The following is an 18509-nucleotide window of genomic DNA, read 5'->3' on the forward strand; positions in this document are numbered from 1 at the left end:
CCTAATTAGAATGAGGAAATAGATTTTCCAGAAATACGCCACGCTCACCTTGGCCTCTGCTTCGAGAGAGGCTTGCATGGAGTCAAGAGCACGCTGGTGGTTCTTCCTGGTGTTTTCGAATTCCTCTTCCTTCTCTTGAATGCGGCGATCGATCTCTTGTCTGACTTGGCTGAGCTCGAGCTGGCTGCGCAGCACCTTGTTCTCCTCCTGCTCGAGAGCGGCTTCGGCCTCTTCCAAGGCTGCCTGAAGCTCGTCCTTTTCAGCCTCCAGGCGTTTCCTGGCCTTCTCGATCTCGTGAATGTTGCGGCCACCCTCGCCAATCTGGTCCAACAGATCCTTCACCTCGTCGGCAAGGTTCTTGTTCTCGCGACGTACTGCCTCCAGCTGTTCCTGGCCTTCCTCGTACGCGCCTGATTAATCAAACATTGATAATTATGAATCAATGATATAATTAATAATAGTATAATAATTTACACCGACAAGCATAAAGCGTAAAACTAAAAAAATTAATTTATTTTTTTTCACCTCTGAGCCTGAAGAGTTCGGTGCTGTAGTTGCGGCACTCCTTTTGACTGGCGTCCAACTCGGCGGCGAGATCGTCGACTTTGAGCTTCCATTCGCCAATGATCTTGTCGAAGGCTTTCTGTTTCTTTTCGGCAGCGTTGGCGATGGCGGTTGCGCGATCCACTTCAATTTGCAGGTCCTCCACCTCGGTGGACAGCCGCTGTTTGGTTTTCTCCAGAGCGATGACCTTCTGGTTGAGAGACTCGATGGTCTCCTCAGCTTCGGCCAACCTGGCCTGTAACTTCCTCTTCGCCTCCTCGAGCTCTTCAGCCCGGGCGACACCCTCGGACTCGTACTTGGTGCGCCAGAGTTGCGCCTCGGCGTTGGCCTTGCTGAGCTGACGCTGAAGATCGGCCTTACCCTCAGCCTCCTCTTCCACTTGCTCGCGAATGTTGTCGAGATCGTGCTCCAGATTGCGGAACTTGCCGAGCAGAGTAGCGCGCTCGCGCGACTCCTCGTCCGCGAGCCTTTTCGTGTCCTCCAATTGCGTGGTGAGCGAGATCTTGATCTTGGACAGCTGGCTGACCTGCGATTCAGCCTCTTCCAGTTGGCGCAACAGGTCGCTGTTCTCGATCGACAATTTCTTCTTCGCGGCATCGAAGTCGTTCAAAGTGCGGTTTACTTCCTCAAGTTTGCCTTGGGTCTCGTTCAGCTGGTGCTGCAGCTGCTTGACGATTTTCTCTTGGGCGGCCTGGATTTCGAAGAACATTATATCAATCGATTTTAGATCAATGCAGGTATCTTTGTAGTCTGAGCTCGCCTTTAGATAATTATAATTAAAAATGTAAAAATAATATCATTCTCTTTAAATATGTTGCGCCCGGATGCTTTAAATATGCAACTTCAACGTGGATTAAAGGGAGACGCAACACTATACGGATTAAATAAATCAAGATAAAATAGACAGAAATGGCTAAATGGCTTTAGACTACACAAGAAGTGTAGCTTCCGTGTCTCTAAAACTTCTTATTTTAATTATTCAATCACAATAATAACGCATTAAAAAGAAATCGAAAAGCGAGCTCCAGTCACTTAATAACGCACACATACGAAAGCGATGCTGAGCAAGCAGGGATTATATCGACTCACACGTCAGATAAATAATTCGCGAATAATCCTGGGGAGAGAGGGGAGACAATCCATAGATCTGTTTCTGCGTCTCTGCACCTAGCGGAAGCTGTTAGTCGCGTTAATCCGGGTATTGTTAACGTGTGGACCGGCCTTACCTTCTCGTTGCTCAGGTGGTCGCAGGACGTGCGCAAGTCGTTCAACTCGCTATAGTACTGCACCTTCTCCTTCTCAACCCTGATCGGACACGGAAACAGTGAAGGGATTACAGATAAATGACGATGGCACGAATGATGATATTGTTTGGTTTGCATTCCGGAATGCCGGATTAAACTACCTCGCGATTAATAATTATTTTTTCACGCAGTCAGTGGAATATAAGTAACTTCATTGGCAAAGAGATGAATAAAAAATAATATAAATAATCATTATACGGAACTCTTACCTTTACCTCAAAATTGAATTAAAATAAGGAATTAAAATTCAATTAATTCAATCCAAATTAAAAAAATTAATTAAAATGTAATAATACGCATATTTATTTGATTAAATATTTTTAAAAGTAGAGAGAATATTAATCAATTTCTCTTGCAACGCAAAATTGACGAGGGGAAAAAAAGGGTATTTAATCCAGCATTCGTGACACAACATAACAATTCGAGCAATAAGATTCGACATTGCACAATATATTATCTCTTCGGGGAGTAACTTCATTCTGGTAATCACATGTGTTTTTACAAATTGAAAGGATTATCGAAGGGTATTAATAGCGCACAGGGTTTCGAAACTACGTTTGAAAGATGCACGAGATGAAAGAAACACTCCTGTCATTCCGCTTTCTCTTTTTCAAGTACCTTCTCCCGGGAAATCTGATCCACAAGAGCGCGCGAATTGTTCAGCTCAGCGTGGATGTCGTGTCGGCCCTTTTCGGCTCTATTAAAATATTATATTATAATCCCGCTGCTTTTCCATTTTCTTTTTTTTTTCAACAAAAGTCTAATAGTCCATTTATACTGAAAAGTCGAAATTTATATCTAATTGCCGATCTTGCCAAATCTATATATCTCAGCGTCGTAAAATTATTTGTCTTCGGCGACCGTGTGCTAAATTTTCTATACTAATCGTCAAAGAGTTCAAGCTTTTTATAGCGATTCTTAACAAAATTTTCAAACCGCTTTATCCCCTATCTTCTTTTCAATATTAAATTGAAAAAAAGAAATAATTCTTTTTTTATTCATATTTTTTTCATTGAAAAAAAGAAAATCAGCCTGGCAAACTCACCTAGCCTTAAGTTTATTGAGAGTGTCGATTTGTTCGCCCATCTCGGCCACGGCATCGTTGTGCTTCTTGCGCAGAATGGCCAGCGAGGACTCATGCTGGATGTTGGCCTCCTCGAGGTCCCTGCGGAGTTTGCTGAGTTCGGCCTCTCGCTTCTTGTTCAGCTCGATCTGAGCGGAAGTGGCACCACCGGCCTCCTCCAGACGTTCACCGAGCTCCTCGAGCTCGCGGGCGAGATCGCTACGTTGCTTCTCGGCCTTGGCGCGTCCGCCGCGTTCCGCCTCGATCTTGAAGAAGGAAATGCACATTGTCATTTTATCATCACATAAAAGAGCATAAGACAGCAATAAACGTACTTTTATAATAAAATTCTAATTAACGTCTCTTAAAATATTTAACAGATTAAAATATTTTTATACTTTTTTCCTTTTTAAGGTTGAAAACTTTGGAAAAAACACATTTTCTTGATTAATTTTATTATACAAACCTCTTCTTCGAGTTCCTCGATGCGGGCCTGCAGCTCCTTAATCTGTTTCTGTAGTTTACCGACTAAGGATTGCTCATCCTCAAGTTTGGCAGTTAGGGACGAGAGTTCCTTGTCTTTGCGTTGGATAGTCTGTTCGAGTTCCTTCTTGTTTCTTTCGAGATCGGCAACGGCTTCCTGTGTGAGCTTCAGATCACCCTCCACCTTTCTCTTCGCCTTTTCTACGTCGGCACTGCAAATTAGATTTTAACATATTGCATAAGTATCCTCGCTACAGTATTTCATCATATTTCTATAAAAATTATTTATACTATTATATAGAATTAATTTCGAAAAAATTTTATTACTTATAGATTAATCTATTTTTAATCTATTTTTAGTTTTCTTTTCCGAAAAAGGAACGCAAGAAAAATCTAAAGAATTTGAAAAAATTATAATTGAGTAGCTGCGATTCTTGAATCTTAATCTTGCATGGGCAATTTATAATCTTAGATAATCAAACGCATCGAATTTCCTTACCGTGACTTCTTTTCACGCTCGAGAGAGTCCTCAAGCTCGTCGAGGGTCTGCTCGAGCTTAATTTTGACCTTGTTAAGGTGGTTGACTTTGTCCTCGGCAGCCTGGAGCTCCTCGCCGGTCTTCTGATTGACCTCGCCCTGGTTCTTCTTTTCCTTATTAAGCTTATTGATGAGCTCGTCCTGGTGGGCGATCTCGTCGTTTAGGTTTCTGATTTGATGGTCTTTTGTCGCCTTATCCTGCTCGGACTTCTGCAAGTTCAATTCGAGATCCTCGATATCCTTCTTCAAGCCGGATACTTCTTGCTCGAGTTTCTTCTTGGTCTGGAAGAGATTGTTCCTCGCGTCCTCCTCTTCCTTAAATCTGTCGCTGATATCCTATGTGAGAAGTATTTGGATAAGTATCGACAATGTTTCTTTGATTATATAATAGAGCGTATTAATTATCATCAGATAATTATGTACATACATTCAGAAATTTAAGAATTTCAATTATTCGTCGATATTTTTGTAGAGATTTTATTATAGTATTACCAAATTATGTTTATTATTTTTAATATTATATCTATTATTTCCATTATTTTTTATTTCATTATTCTGTTTCAAGCTCACTATTCTATATTTTATTTTACCTATATATTTGTTTTAATATTAATATTGTCACATCTATTTTTAATATTCTATTTTCATATATTATTTTATCATATATATTCGATATATTACTTCATTTAGTATCCCGTTTATGAGTCATGAGATAATTGTAATAACAGCTCTGCGGGCGATTTAAACTGTAGCTCGGCAGTTATAGTTTATCTACTTTTTTAAAATGACATAATCTCCAGAATTTTGTTTACCGAAGAGGTATTTGGGTCGATGAAAGGTCTGCACGTGGAATTTATCTCTCGCTGGAGTATCCTTTGGCGTGCGCCAAGTCCCTCGTCGAGAATGTCGAACACATCTCTTTTCCTCTCTGCACGGCCATACGATTAATTGGCATTGACGCACAATTACGAGACGGCCCATACCCACGGGCGCCTAATATTAGTTAATGCGGGGGCAAAGAATATTGGCACAACATCTTGCCCGGCCGGCGCGATCAATCTCTCCGTTCATCACGTTTATCTCTTCATCGCGCGTTCCGTTTGGATTCGGCGACCCGAGTCTATATTTGCCGGCAGGAAAGTTCGGAATTTCCGCGGAACTCTTTATCGGAGTATTTTAAAAAATTCGAAAGAGATACTCCGTGAAAAACTAAACAAGAAAGACACGAAAGAAAGAAGAGTACAACATTGACTCAAGTCAATCTTGTTATCAATCAATATTCAAAGAATATTAAAACAAATTTTCAAGAAAAAGTTTGCAAAATAGATAAAAGGAAAAAGAGGGAGATAGATAGATAGATAGATCAACGTTATGGAAACCAGAATCATCTTTTTCTCTCTCTCTGTTTCTCTTTCGAAGTAAGATGATCTGGTTCAGTGCACCGGGACCATATCCCGGGCAAGTGGAAAGACGAGGTGGAAAAATCGGTGGCGACAGCGAAGGAACGACGTGGTCTCGTCGACGATGATGAAGAGGCCGCGAAGGAGATACGGCTGTATGATTATGACGCACGCCTGCCTGCCTGCATGCGCATGCACGCAGCATATGACGGCATATAAATATACCCTACACCTGTTACCTCCTTCGTTTTCTCTCGCCTCCGTTCCAGCGAGCTTAAAACCGCCGCCCACTTTTAATAACCTGGAATCTGGGATCTGCTAAATTTGTTGCCGTTGCCCTCTCTCTCTCTCTCTCTCTCTCTCTCTCCTATTTTTTTCTTTCTTTTTGTCTCCCGTCCTTTTTCCTTCTTCCTTCTTCCTACATCGCCTGACCGTAAATGGTAGCGTTTAACATCGAAGCCGGCCGTAGTCTTCCGGCCGCCTTTAATCATGAGAGGATCGCCTTCGACACCGACCGGGCCAATCGCGATGCACTCGATGCGAAAGCTTTTAATAGGCGCACCTCGCGATATTAAGCTCGCTTAACGAACTAAAAGAGCCGCTCTTGATGGCTACGACGATTTGAAAGATAAATCAAAGACATAACAACTATAATTAAGGCAATTACAATAATAATCGAAAGTGCGTAAGTAAAAAATAATGAAAAGCAAAACAGAAATTGGATAAAACAAGAATAAAACAAAATTAATTATAAATAAATACAAAATATTAGCCAACTGCCAAAGGCTCGGTACGATTAATGAATCAAGCAAATTCTTCAATAAGTATTAAAAATTGCAAATACTGAACACTTTTAATAGTTTCTTTAAGAAAAATTTGAGATAGCGATTATTTTACCGTTACATTTGTCTAATAAATTATAATTTAATTTGACGCAAAGTGATTTACCAACGTTATCACATTACTACATGTGATATTGCCTTTTATATTCCCCCTGCAATCAACAACTAGCTAATTTAGAACTCATCTTTCTTATTTAATAAACATTTTTTATATTTGATTTTTTAGTACGTCGCATATTTTATTTAATTGTCATTTCTATTCTAATTCTATCAAGCTGGGGTATCAAGTTGTTTGTTGGAAAACAAGGAACGGTAGACACTACGAGCCGATGACGGGCGCTGCGATGATAGGGGATGACTATGTAGTAGCCGTTGTTCTAAGTGGATGTTTAAAAGGTACTGTTAAAAATAGTCAGTTTGGAATCCAGTTAGAAAGAGAGAGGGAGAGAGAGAGAGAGAGAGAGAGAGAGAGAGAGAGAGAGAGAGAGAGAGAGAGAGAGAGAGAGAGAGAGAGAGAGAGAGAGAGAGAGAGGAAATCTGGAATTCTAGTCGCGATCACGACCTGCGAGCGCGACGTCTTCGAGAAGTTATTACCGTTGCCTTTTCTCCAGCGCGTGTTTCTGCGCGTGCTTAACAACCGGATAAAAATACTGGTGTTCACCATGCTGATGCGATCGTCCAGAATTTCGAAGACTCTCAGATTTCTCCGGCGAGTATTTACGACGGGCGGGAACAATTGGAGAAATACAGCGATCGTATAGAATAAATGCGAGGAAATTTTGAGAAAATCGAGTCAGTGACGTAATTTTGAAAAAAATTTTAGAGTTGTTACGAGAAAAGAGCAACTTTGAAGAGATCCTTGAAAAAAATTGTAAAGAAATGAGACGATCGTAAAACAGTCGCAAAATTATTATTGGATATTTTATTGGACACATGGAGCTTTAATTGTTCAAAAATAAAAAAACATCTGGATTTTATCGTAAATTTTCCATCGAATAAAAGTACGAAGAATAAAAAAAATAATAATAAAACTCTTATTAATAATATCTTAATAATAATTTTTTTGGCACAATTAATTACGATAGGTCATGTTCAAAGCTGTTAGTTATTTCTTGCACAAGAAATCTGCATTCTCTTAGACGGACCTGGAGATATTTTTTTCTCTCTTTGTTAACAATTTTGAGTAAGTCGGGGTATGCACCGTAATTTTAGCTGCGAAATATGACCGAACGTATAAGCGTCGACCGCGTAACCGGATGAGTTGTCGTCCGCGCTCGCCACGCTCGGGCTCGAAGAAAAATAGCGCGTCTGACTAATTCCGCGCCTTCGCTACTTTGTCGCGCTCGCGAGCTTGCGAAATCGCGCGCCGCGCGTAACTCGAGCCGATTTAAATCACGTAAAATGTGATTCCTTCCCCCTCCCCTCCAAATCGCTCTCTTTCTTTCTCTTCTCGCAAAAAGTTTTTTCACTGTTGAAAAATTGCGATCGATTCGCGACGTGACATAACTTTAACGATGAGAAAGATCTCAATCTAAATTTTTTTAAATTTCTCTCAAAGTAAACGAAGTTTTAGAATTCTGCTATTGAGAACTTTTCTATTTGTTACGCTTATTCTAATCTTTATATTTTGTCAAAAGTTACTATTAATATATTGATACTTGATATATTAATACATTTTTTTTAGATATTTAATACATTTTAATTTAATTCAGAAGTTTAGTTAAACATGATTAATAAATGTTATATAGCGACAAATTATAGTTATATGAGTGATGATTCTAATTATATAGCATTTCGCCCTTCCACATCGATCCGCGCGCGACTTGCGCCACTGTGCTAATTACGCCGCTAATTATATTACTTTTTGCCCTTCGCAGTTGAGTGACTGCGGCTTGCGCCAAATAATCGAAAATAATTTCATATCGCAATTTTTATGATGATTTGGTGAAAAATTCTTTCAATACTAGCGTCTCATTCTCGTGTAATTACGAATCTACCATCTTCTTCAATAAAAACAAAAATAAAATTAATGTCATTATTTTTAAACCAACAATATAATCCTCTTTATCCTAAATCTTTTTGAATAATTTTTAGTTAATTCAGTTTTTAATTAGCTATCGAAGATTGCAATAGGCAAGATTAAAAGAGCTGAAAAAGCTTTTTAATCTCTTTTCGATATAAGTCAACATTTTATACAAAGCAAACTTTTAATATAAAAATTCAAGATAATAAACACTAATCAATTTTAGAGGAAAAGTTTTTTAAGTTCGCAATAATTTAACCTAATAAGCTTTAGCAGAGAAAGTTTCTCGTGACAACTTGATGCTAATAAATTTCAATAGCAAAAATTCTCAAGGTTTGATCAATTAATAATAATTGTCGTTAAACAATTTGTTATTAAAAAATATTGATTTGAATAAAAGTCTCACCTGGAGCTGTGATTCGAGGTCGGCCTTTTGCGCGGCTAGTTTCAGAGATTTCTCTTGGTACTCGGATAGTCCGCTCTTCTCACCCTCCAACTGGCGCAGCAGATTGGTTTTCTCGCTGAGGAGCTTGGCGTTCAGGTCCTCCAACTCTTTGCGCAGCTTCTCCTCCTTCTCGAAGGCTTCCTGCGCCTTCCTGGCTTTCTCTTCCAGCGCCTGTAACGAGGCCATTTCACCTTCGAGCCTGCCGCCGTTCACCAGCGGGGTCGGATTCTCGATCAGCACCGAGTCGCCCATTATTGATCACCCTCGGAGAAATACCGAGGGATACACGCGCGAGGAATGCACTCGATTTCGATTCTTTTTTTCGTAGGTACCCGCGGGGTCGGGGATTCTTCAAGGGAGAGAGAGAGAGAGAGAGAAGGAGAATCGGTCGAAAGAGGGTACGAAGGATTCACGAGAAGCCTCGAACTTGAAGGGGGTCGACAGTTCGATGACGAAAGAAACAGCGCGCGGGACTCGGGGGTACGACCGGTCCCTACTTACGTCTCGAGATATCGAAGAGAGGCTTCGAACACCCGCGTGAATATGGTGCGTGGTACGGGGTACGAGGGCGAGGCTTCTCCCTCTTTTGTTCGTCGGGCGGGTCGCGTAATTTCGAAGGGGTCGGCGCGAGGTCGCGGGTCCAACTGGTCCCGGATTCGGTTGAAGCCCAACTTTTCTACCCGTGCCCGTGGTCCCTCTACCCGTGCCCGTTTCCGGCAGCCAGTAAGGAGCGAGCCGCGGCGATCTTGATCGTGGGCGTCCCCACTCCAGTGGCGCCTCGCCACTGTACGTGTAAAAATATTTATAACCGATCCGATACTACATTTCAAGGGGGGTGAGAGCAAAGGAGCCGGAGAGCGGTTTATGTCCGCGGAGGGGGGCCGGTCTTGGCCGAAATTAGAAGCGATCCGGAAGGGCCGCTCTCTCTCTCTCTCTCTCTCTCTCTCTCTCTCTCTCTCTCTCTCTCTCTCTCTCTCTCTCTCTCTCGAGCAATCGCCACCCCCTTTTTGGCGGCTCCAGAAGGTGCAAAGTGGATAAGTGGATCGCAAAGAGATTTGCTTAAGCGAATATCTGTGGAGATATATCGAAGCGAACGGAGAGACTTTGGTGATGTAAACTAGAAAATTTTTTTAAGTCTGTGATAACGTACTCTCTTCATTTTCTTAGTCATCTCTATTTCTTTAATTAGATTTTATCACAAATATTATATCTAGAACTGAAAGTTCTATCTTCGCGGAAAATTGTAACTGTAACGAAAATTTTGTTATTTTTGTCACAAATAACATATAAATTTATACATATAATATATAAATAATATCTCTATAAAAATAGAGATGCAACTTAAGTTCAACTATGAAAAATAGAACTAATAAAATAGAAAAATAAAATTAAAGAATAAAATTATTTAGTAATACTATTATAAAGCAATTAATAATAATAGTCGACAAGACAAAACTAACTCTTTTTACTGTTTTAGTAAGAGTTCAAGGAGAGTAAAGAAACTTGAGATTGATATTAAATTTCTTCAAGAAAACCTTTGGGCCAAATATTATATTTCGTTGCTGCATATCTCGTATTAATGATTCAGCAGTTAAGTGACGGTATTATGACGTAAAAACGAGTAGACGAAATTAGAAGCGCCAGCATTCCGGAGAAGACGGAGCGCGATTCGAAGAATACGTGAGCGACCGTGTCTCCTGAGTCTCTCTGAAGGACGAATAATTGTATGATCCTTTTCGGAAGAGCCGAGTCTATTAATAAGTAGGCGGCTTCGGTAACATGATCGAACGTTGATTCACCGCCGGCTGCCTTTATTATGCTTCTAATTTAGAACACCAGAGCGGTATCAGTGAACTGGACTTGAGAACGGGAGCGTGCGCGGATTCCCCTAATCCTCGTTAATTCGGTTATAGAGTCGAAAATATAGATAGTTCGAGAGCGAGGAGGGGTCGGGAGATTGACAGAATTAGAAGCGTCGGCGTTCCAAAAGGGTCGAGCGAAACTTCTTTCCAAATATTCTTCCAGATCGAGTGAAACCCTTCGCTACCATGCTAATATAAATTTTATAAAACTTGCTTTTTGTATAAACATACGTATTAAAAAAATGATCAAATTACACACAAAATTAAATTTTATAAATAAATGAAGAAAAATAAACCGTGGATTTTGTAGATTTAAATCTGTTAAAGAAATATAAATCTAAATATTTAACGCCATAATTAATTCGCATTCTTATTAATTCAACAGAATTTCTTTTTTTAAGTTTTGCGAATTTGATGAATGTATGAATAAGACAAAGGTGTGTGGAAATTTCGACGGTTGTAAATTCAACGAAAAAATGTGGATTTAAAAACAAAAGTGTTACGGCGTATATTCGAGTTATGAAAGTATTACGAGAGTAAAAAAAATATGTGGAAAAAGTTTTGATTTCGTGAAAATTCCTATTTGAAGTTGGTCGTGAGTTTGTGCGCGAATAAACCGTGAAAACGGGAAGACTAGGTGGCGGATAAATAAACGTGCGCGTCTGGAAACTGGAGCCGTTACGGTCCGCGCGAAAGAAGAAACAAATTCCACGGACGATTTCGTGCGGACGGCACTGTTAAGCACGAAGCCCAGATCGTAAATCACTGTCAAGTCGGAGCTTTATTTTGCCAAGTTCCCGCTTCCTTTCGCGAGCTTTCAATTTTCGCGGAACGAATATTACGACTTTGCAACATGCACGAGTTCAGGATTTCTTTGAGAAGTATAATTTGATCGTCAGAGATAGTCAAAGAATAAAATTGCAGAATTAGGCATATAATTTGTAAAGTTCACTTGAAATGCAAAGTGGATCTCAAGTAGACTTTATAAATTATAGGTACTTGAAAAGAGAAAAAAATTAAATGAAGTTTAAATTAATTCGAGAGTCAAGATAAAGATATAATTGAGAATTGTAACAACTAAAATTAAGAAATCATCCAGAAATTTAAAAAATAAAAAAAAAGATAAAAATAACATTTCTGGTCTGTTTAATTGAGATAAACAGTACTAAAATTTTTATTGTTTTTGCTATGATCAATTTGCAGGGTGCTGATCGAGAATCGTATATTTTATCCCCCTATAAAGCTTAAAATAGATAAATTAATTTGCTGACAATATATCTGCTAAGTATACCAAATTTTTCAAAAATATATCACAATTACTCTGTTATGTAAAATTGTAAAAGATTCAAAAACAGAAAGAAAAAGAACTTTATCACAAGAATTTTTGTGCGCGTTTTTTAATATATATGTAGAAAAAGAATTATAATTTTTGTAATATTAATTTCTGCACTTAAATAGATAAATATATATATATATATATATATATATATAATATATTTTTAATAAAAATATTAAATAGAAAAACAATGGTAATTGTAAAAATTTGGAGAAAAATCAAACTAATAATTTAATTATTTCAACAATTATATCAACGAAATGACTTGTGTTGAAGATCTCGATGAGACACTTACGGCCAGCTCGTCCTCGATGCGAGTGACGTTGAGCAGAGGCTTGATCTTCTGCCACAACTTCCACCACGGCCAAGTGCGGAGTTGGAGGTACTTTCTCAAGTTCCTCTGGACGACCACGAGGGCCAAGCGTTGTTCCTGGAGTTTCTTGTAGTCCTTACGGGACAGGTAACCCCTGATGTAAGCTTGCATCCAGGACACGATCTTACCGAGACGCTCGTCGCGAAGCTCCTCCATCTGACCCAGAACTCCGGCACGGAAGAATACCTATTTTTTCAGAAGCAAAGAAGGAATTAAACATTGAGAGAGAGAAATCGCTTGCTGTAACAGATCTTCAAGATCTATCGCGATTATCGAACGTGATAATGAAATTGACGCTAATCGATCCATAATTCGCAGTACTCAAAGACAAGTATAATAATTAATTTAAATATCTCCGACGAAAGATAATACAAATAATCAAAGTTAAAAAAACTAACGATTAAAAATTATATGTATATAATTGTCGTACATGTATAAATAATTTAGATTTATGGATGGTTTAATTTAATTTTCATTTAATTTACGGTATCACTAAAAAGATAATCGCGGTACATCGTATCCCTCAACGTCGACAAACTGGTCTTCCATGCCGCTTTTAGCTCGGAAAGAGGGTCGTTATTTGACGATAGGAGGTAGACAGAGATTGCCTCACATTTCTCGAGGGATTACACCATGCTGAAAATTGATTTGGCAAAGGTATCCTTTGTTAGCGCGTCTGATGATAGCTCGTCATTAATTTGCTCGCACGAGGCTGTAAACAGTTAATCGCCGAAGCCGCGCGGTGTTAAATTGACACGTCTTTGACATTTAATGGCCAACATTTTCGTATGACTGCTCGAAGATCGTAAATATATAAATATACAAAGAGCGTGTCGCGTATTCTCGGAAAATGTATTGTAGAATATTCCGGGATTCCAGAAACCCGGAAGATTCGAATCTGAAAATCTATTCCTACTTATTCAATCTTCGAGTTTGTGATTTTTGTCATCTAAACATTTCTGAAATTTGTCCAAGATTCTTCAAGAAAATTAAAGTATTTAATTTTATTCCTTTGTATTGATGTTGGCGAGTAAATCGTCGACGCTATAAGAACAACGCGAAAGCTCCACAGGAAACGTCCACAGAATATCCGCCGGTTGACGTTTGACGTATCCTGCGAACGTCTTCAAGACCTTTTGCGCCGTCTGTGACAAATCTGCGATAGCGTTTATGCTGCACATCGTGATACTACTGCCACGACGTGGACCACAGCAGGTGTCCAATACCTTGGTGTGACCCATGCGGTACTGATCGTTCTCCAAATTGATCGCATCCAGGATGATCTGGGTGGCCTTTTGCGGCTCGCAAGGCTCTCGCACGGCATTGGCGCACAGAATTTTGTATCTGCGTTTGTGGTCGACCGTGCCGTCAAGGGTTTTGCGGTTCGGTGTGTGTTGATGGTGGATACATATTGGTATTTGACGATGTGTGTGTGTGTTCACAAAACAGATAGAAAAAAATCATCACGCCAGGTTAGAGGTTTGTCGTATTATTGCTTCTCGCTGCTGTAGAATCGAGAATACATCGAAGGGTGGGTGAGGGGAGGGAGGTCCAAAGGGTAACGAGTGGTATCCTTCGAGGATACTTTGATTCGGAAGATCCACTTCATGTCGATCTTGTACAAAGTAAGGCGTCAGTTAAAACGCGAGATCTTCGGAGAATCATTTTTGCTACTAAAAATTTGTAAAACCAGGAGAAACCGATAGCTTGACAGAAAAGGAATCATAACTACAGCATCACGAGACAAATAATTTTTACCAAAAATTAAAAAAGCGATAGTGCTGTAAAAATAAATGTCGATTGAGACTGATTCTCTCGAATACTCGCGCTTCAAGACGCGTTACTTATGTCTACCGCCCAGTCGCTAAGGGGCATCGACGTAACAAGGGTTCAAGTACATACATCAACGACAGTAGAAAAACAGTCGCTTACGTCGACGATGTTCGAGCAACGGAAGCCTCGTTAAGTTATTAACTTTACCACGAAAAGATTTTAAACGACCTGAAACTAAGGCGAGGATCTCGCTCGTCGAGCATCGTCGATCGCGCTTAAAGCCGCGTTGCAAGATCATCGGTCGGCCGGGGCCAGACCGAAAGTTGCGGCCAGGGGGAAAGGGGGTAAAACGTGCCTTGGTGTGTCCAAGACGGTACATATCAGCGTCGAGACCGGTGGATTCCAGAACAGCCGCGGCCGCGTCCTTGGGCTCCTTTGCCTTGTCGACCGCCGCGGGCGCCAGGATCTTGTATCTAGAGGGGGGTATCAGGATACACGGGGCGGGGGCAAACGTGCGAACTAATTAGTACGGGTGTTCCAGACACAAATATCCGTAGATTTATACTTCCTCCTGTCCCTCGATCTGCTCTCGCTCCTCCTCGATCGCTAAATCTTATACGATTTTTAAAAGGAAAAATCGGGGCCCACTTCACGTGCGTGTAATACTGTTCGGGGGACTGATCCTCTAATCTAATCGGGTATTTTTAAAAAATCGGGCAACAGATCTCGGACATCTGGTTGGATATCTGTTTTTACGAAACGACTCATGGGGTGGGCAAAACTGAACGACATTCGAATATATTTACATTTGATATTGCATTCTATGAGGGGGGGGGGCGACGTGCAGAATTAACGAGGCAAGATTCCAGTGTGGATCATCCTTAAATCTCCCTGATTTATAAAAATAACTTTAAATCAATTAAAAATCGTTCGTTTATCGTCAAGAAACGTAATATTAACAATAACTTTAAATATATATATTCTATCTCGCATCCAACGAGACAAAAAATTAATATATAATTTAATATTGATATTTGGCATTTTGTCGAACAAATATTCTTGTCGCGATTCCTGAACGAGAATCTCCGGATCATTCACGTGGAGAAATCTGTCTCTAATTCCTCGAATGTGGGGTGTGAAAAGTGGCTAGTCCACTAGTTTAGAAACAATGGGACGGTGGAATTGTCAAATCCATTCCTATCGAGGGTACGTCAACTAGCCTTAGTGTGACCGATCCTATAGCTGTCCGGATCGAGACCGATCTCCTCAAAGCACTTAGCCGCGGCGACCTTGGGATCGCTTTGGGCCGCCATTATGGCCGGCGCTAGGATCATGTAACTACACAGTACACAACATAAAAATCCGGTTACTATATGCGTCGAATCTATGGAGATAATCCTTCCCGACGCTCCCGTTCGCGCAAGAAATGGGTCGGAAAAGTTATGGCGTTTTTCGCAGAAAATTGAAATTATAAAAATATATGCAGAAAAAGAGAAAAGAAATAAAAAAACAATCTTTTTGAATATTTTAAAAAATTTTTCCAAATAAATAACTATTCTAATATCGTAGCATTCTGAAATCTGTCATTTCCAACTGATCGATCCTGTTCATTATGAAATAAAGAAGCAAATTAAATTAAATAATTGCATTAGAAGTTATCGCTAATAAAATATTAAATAGTATATTGACTAGAAAAACTTACTACGTCGATTATGAGATTTAATAGTAAGGTTGATGTAATAATATAAAAATTAATCTAATATAATAAAAAAAAGTAACAAAATAATTTTCTTAATAATTAGAGCTTAGTAAACTCAGAAGAACTCGATAGGCATCACAGATTTCTGTAAACTATAAATTATTGCGAATGCTTGAAGATCGAGGAGAGAAACGATTTCTATAAAATATCAAATAAAACTTAGAGATTATACTTTCAATTTCTAAAAAACAAAGACATCTTAAAAAAAATTAATCTGATTTAAAAAAAATCTAATTCTTCGAGCCGTCGACTTTTCAATTTTCCAAAAACATATAATTAATAGCAAAAGAAAGATAGAGAGAATTCTCACCGTAGCTTGAAATCAGGATACACCATTCTGTTGGGAAAACCTTTACGACAGATACGGATGCCTTCAAGCACACCGTTACAGGTGAGCTGATGCATGACCAGATGGGAGTCAATCACACCCGGCTGCTTCAATTCGTTGGGGATGATGCAACGGACAAAGTGGGGTTGGGTGGCACGCAAGGTAGTCATCAGGTTGTTCAACTGCTCCTTGTAGGAGGACGACACAGTGGAGAAACCACCGCCCTTCTTGCCACGTCCGCCCTTGCCGCCGCCGCCGCCGCCACCAGCGTCACCGGACTGACCGGGATGATCAGCGAAGATCTCCACCAGCAGCTTGTTAGTGGACTTCTTGAATTGATCGACCACCGTGTCGTTTAGCGGGTCCTTGTTCTTCTCCAGCCAGCCGGTGATGTTGTACGGTACCTGCAGCCGAGAGATACTTTCAGTTCTGTCTCCTCTTAAGAATAATAGAGAATCTATGTTTTCGAACTTCTAACAATGTGTGCGATAAGTAAAATTGATAAATAAAATTATTGGAAGGTCAAACTAAGCTTCTTAAATTTTACAGAATTAATTTCTTGCAAAGATATTCTTTTCCTTTAAAACGATGTAACTGCTAATGTTATTTGTGCAAAAGTAAAGTAAATGAAGTCTTAATATTAGGTATGCCTAAAAATAAAATCAATACTATCTTCTTTTAGCAAAAAATTAATTCTAACGTTTTCTTAAAAATAAGGTGATGTGTTAATTTTTTTGTAAAAGTTAGGCCATTTTTTTTGTATAAAGATAAGAGATTCGTACGTTGCCAGCATAATGGCCGATAGCGAAGTGGGCCGCTTGCTGGCCCGGTTTGGGCGGCTTGGGCTTCAGGAAGTTGGGACTCTTGCCGAGATGGTTGTTGTTCAGCTTCTCCTCAAAGGTCTTGTCAGTGGCCTTGGGGAACATAGACTCTTCCTCAAGAATGGAGAGAATACCCATAGGCTGTGTCGCGGAAAAAAAGAAACGAAGGAACGCATCAGGATCTGTTACGTCTCGACAAGTTTCGCATTTTCCAAGAGTAGCGTTACGCAAATACAGATAATTGTCATTTTCTTTCTCACCGTTAATTGATACGTGAACATTTTTCTTGTTAAATCGCGAGACTGATTCTCAGAGCCAAAGTTCTACCAGTAAAGAAAAAAAGAAATGGAGGCGTTTTCTCGATATGCGGAACAAAGTGTCTGCAAAATATTTCGCGCGTAGCAAATCTCGTTAGTGCTCCAACTTTTACTAAAAACAAGTGCTAAATACCTCGTTGATATACTTTGTTATTTGCCTGATACTGATGCTTGATACTGCTTGATACTTGCTCGATATTGCGCCATTAATGTACCTTTACTTCTGCGACGGTTAATCAATTATACTTTCGAGCGTGATACAAGATTCATATGAATTAATTGCCGATTAATAATTAATCTTGCAGACTACGTACAAGAGGAAAATCTCAACGCTACTCTTAGTACTGCGTTATCTGTAATTCTACAATGTGGATTTACCGGTGCAATGCCTCGGTAATGATTATTGCGCATCACAGATACTTAATTTTGTCTGTAAAATTCTATATCTTGAAAGCGCAATTATCTTTTCCGACACATCGATCTTTCATTCATTACAAGTTAGAGCAATGTAAATGATATTCTGGGTCTACCGCGTAAGTTTTCAATCGTGAGTGTCAAAATTCAATTTAAAATTAAAAAATCCAGATTTTATACAAAAATATTATAATTTTAAACACTCTTTTTGTTAAAAAAAAAAGTAAAATTTATCTAAATTTAAAAAAATACAAAACTTTAACTAAATTTATTTAAACGTGAGAAATACAGGAATTTGCATAATTTGCTTAAAACGCTCGTTTTTTTATTTCAGCGTCAAATTAAAAAAACAATCTTAAAGTGATTATTCCTTAACATAAAAAACAGTTAAGGTAATGAAAAGTCCGCGACCAAAATTTTCACGCGTTAGACCCACGGCGTGTAAAAACGATGATACGTACGTAATTAAGTACACACACACAGGCAATAGAGCACAATATTGGCGGGAGACACACAACATCGGAAATACAGCTGCGAACTCAACGGGCAAGCTAAACTCAAGCTGCGAATCGTTGGGTTACTGGATCACACCCGGATGATCCAGAACATCGAGTCCGTGTCCTGCGCGGACCCGTCCCTTTACCTTCTCGATCAGATTGATCGTCGGTTCCAAGTCCATGCCGAAATCGATGAAGGTCCACACGATACCTTCGCGCTCGTACTCTTCCTGCTCGAGCACGAACATGTGATGGTTGAAGTACTGCTGCAGCTTCTCGTTGGTGAAGTTGATGCAGAGCTGCTCGAAGCCGTTGTACTGCATTCGTTCATGCACCACGATGCACACAGGCACACAGGCGAAGAGAGA

The 18509-nt window shown here is 39.7% G+C and overlaps 1 protein-coding gene across 21 annotated transcripts in view; it reads right to left on the bottom strand.

The window, feature by feature from the left end:
* The window catches only part of Mhc (myosin heavy chain), a 50650-nt gene that overhangs the window by 4826 nt on the left and 27315 nt on the right, over positions 1-18509 (bottom strand). For 11 of the 21 annotated variants that reach the window (XM_077420513.1, XM_077420511.1, XM_077420506.1 and 8 more), the window contains 11 exons: positions 16875-17054; positions 16075-16496; positions 14361-14478; positions 12155-12418; positions 8623-8832; positions 3914-4287; positions 3398-3626; positions 2914-3197; positions 1791-1869; positions 526-1255; positions 49-410 (listed from right to left, as the gene is read on the bottom strand). In XM_077420513.1, the coding sequence (XP_077276639.1) occupies positions 49-410; positions 526-1255; positions 1791-1869; positions 2914-3197; positions 3398-3626; positions 3914-4287; positions 8623-8832; positions 12155-12418; positions 14361-14478; positions 16075-16496; positions 16875-17054 (3252 nt within the window). Of the gene's footprint in view, positions 1-48; positions 411-525; positions 1256-1790; positions 1870-2486; positions 2566-2913; positions 3198-3397; positions 3627-3913; positions 4288-8622; positions 8833-12154; positions 12419-13458; positions 13577-14360; positions 14479-16074; positions 16497-16874; positions 17055-18287; positions 18459-18509 lie in introns of all 21 variants that reach the window. The other 10 variants (XM_077420518.1, XM_077420515.1, XM_077420514.1 and 7 more) reach the window with 4 other exon arrangements.

This window comes from Temnothorax americanus, unplaced genomic scaffold, assembly GCF_048541705.1.
Source record: "Temnothorax americanus isolate GAGA-0224 unplaced genomic scaffold, ASM4854170v1 Scaffold6, whole genome shotgun sequence".
NCBI lineage: Eukaryota > Metazoa > Arthropoda > Insecta > Hymenoptera > Formicidae > Temnothorax > Temnothorax americanus.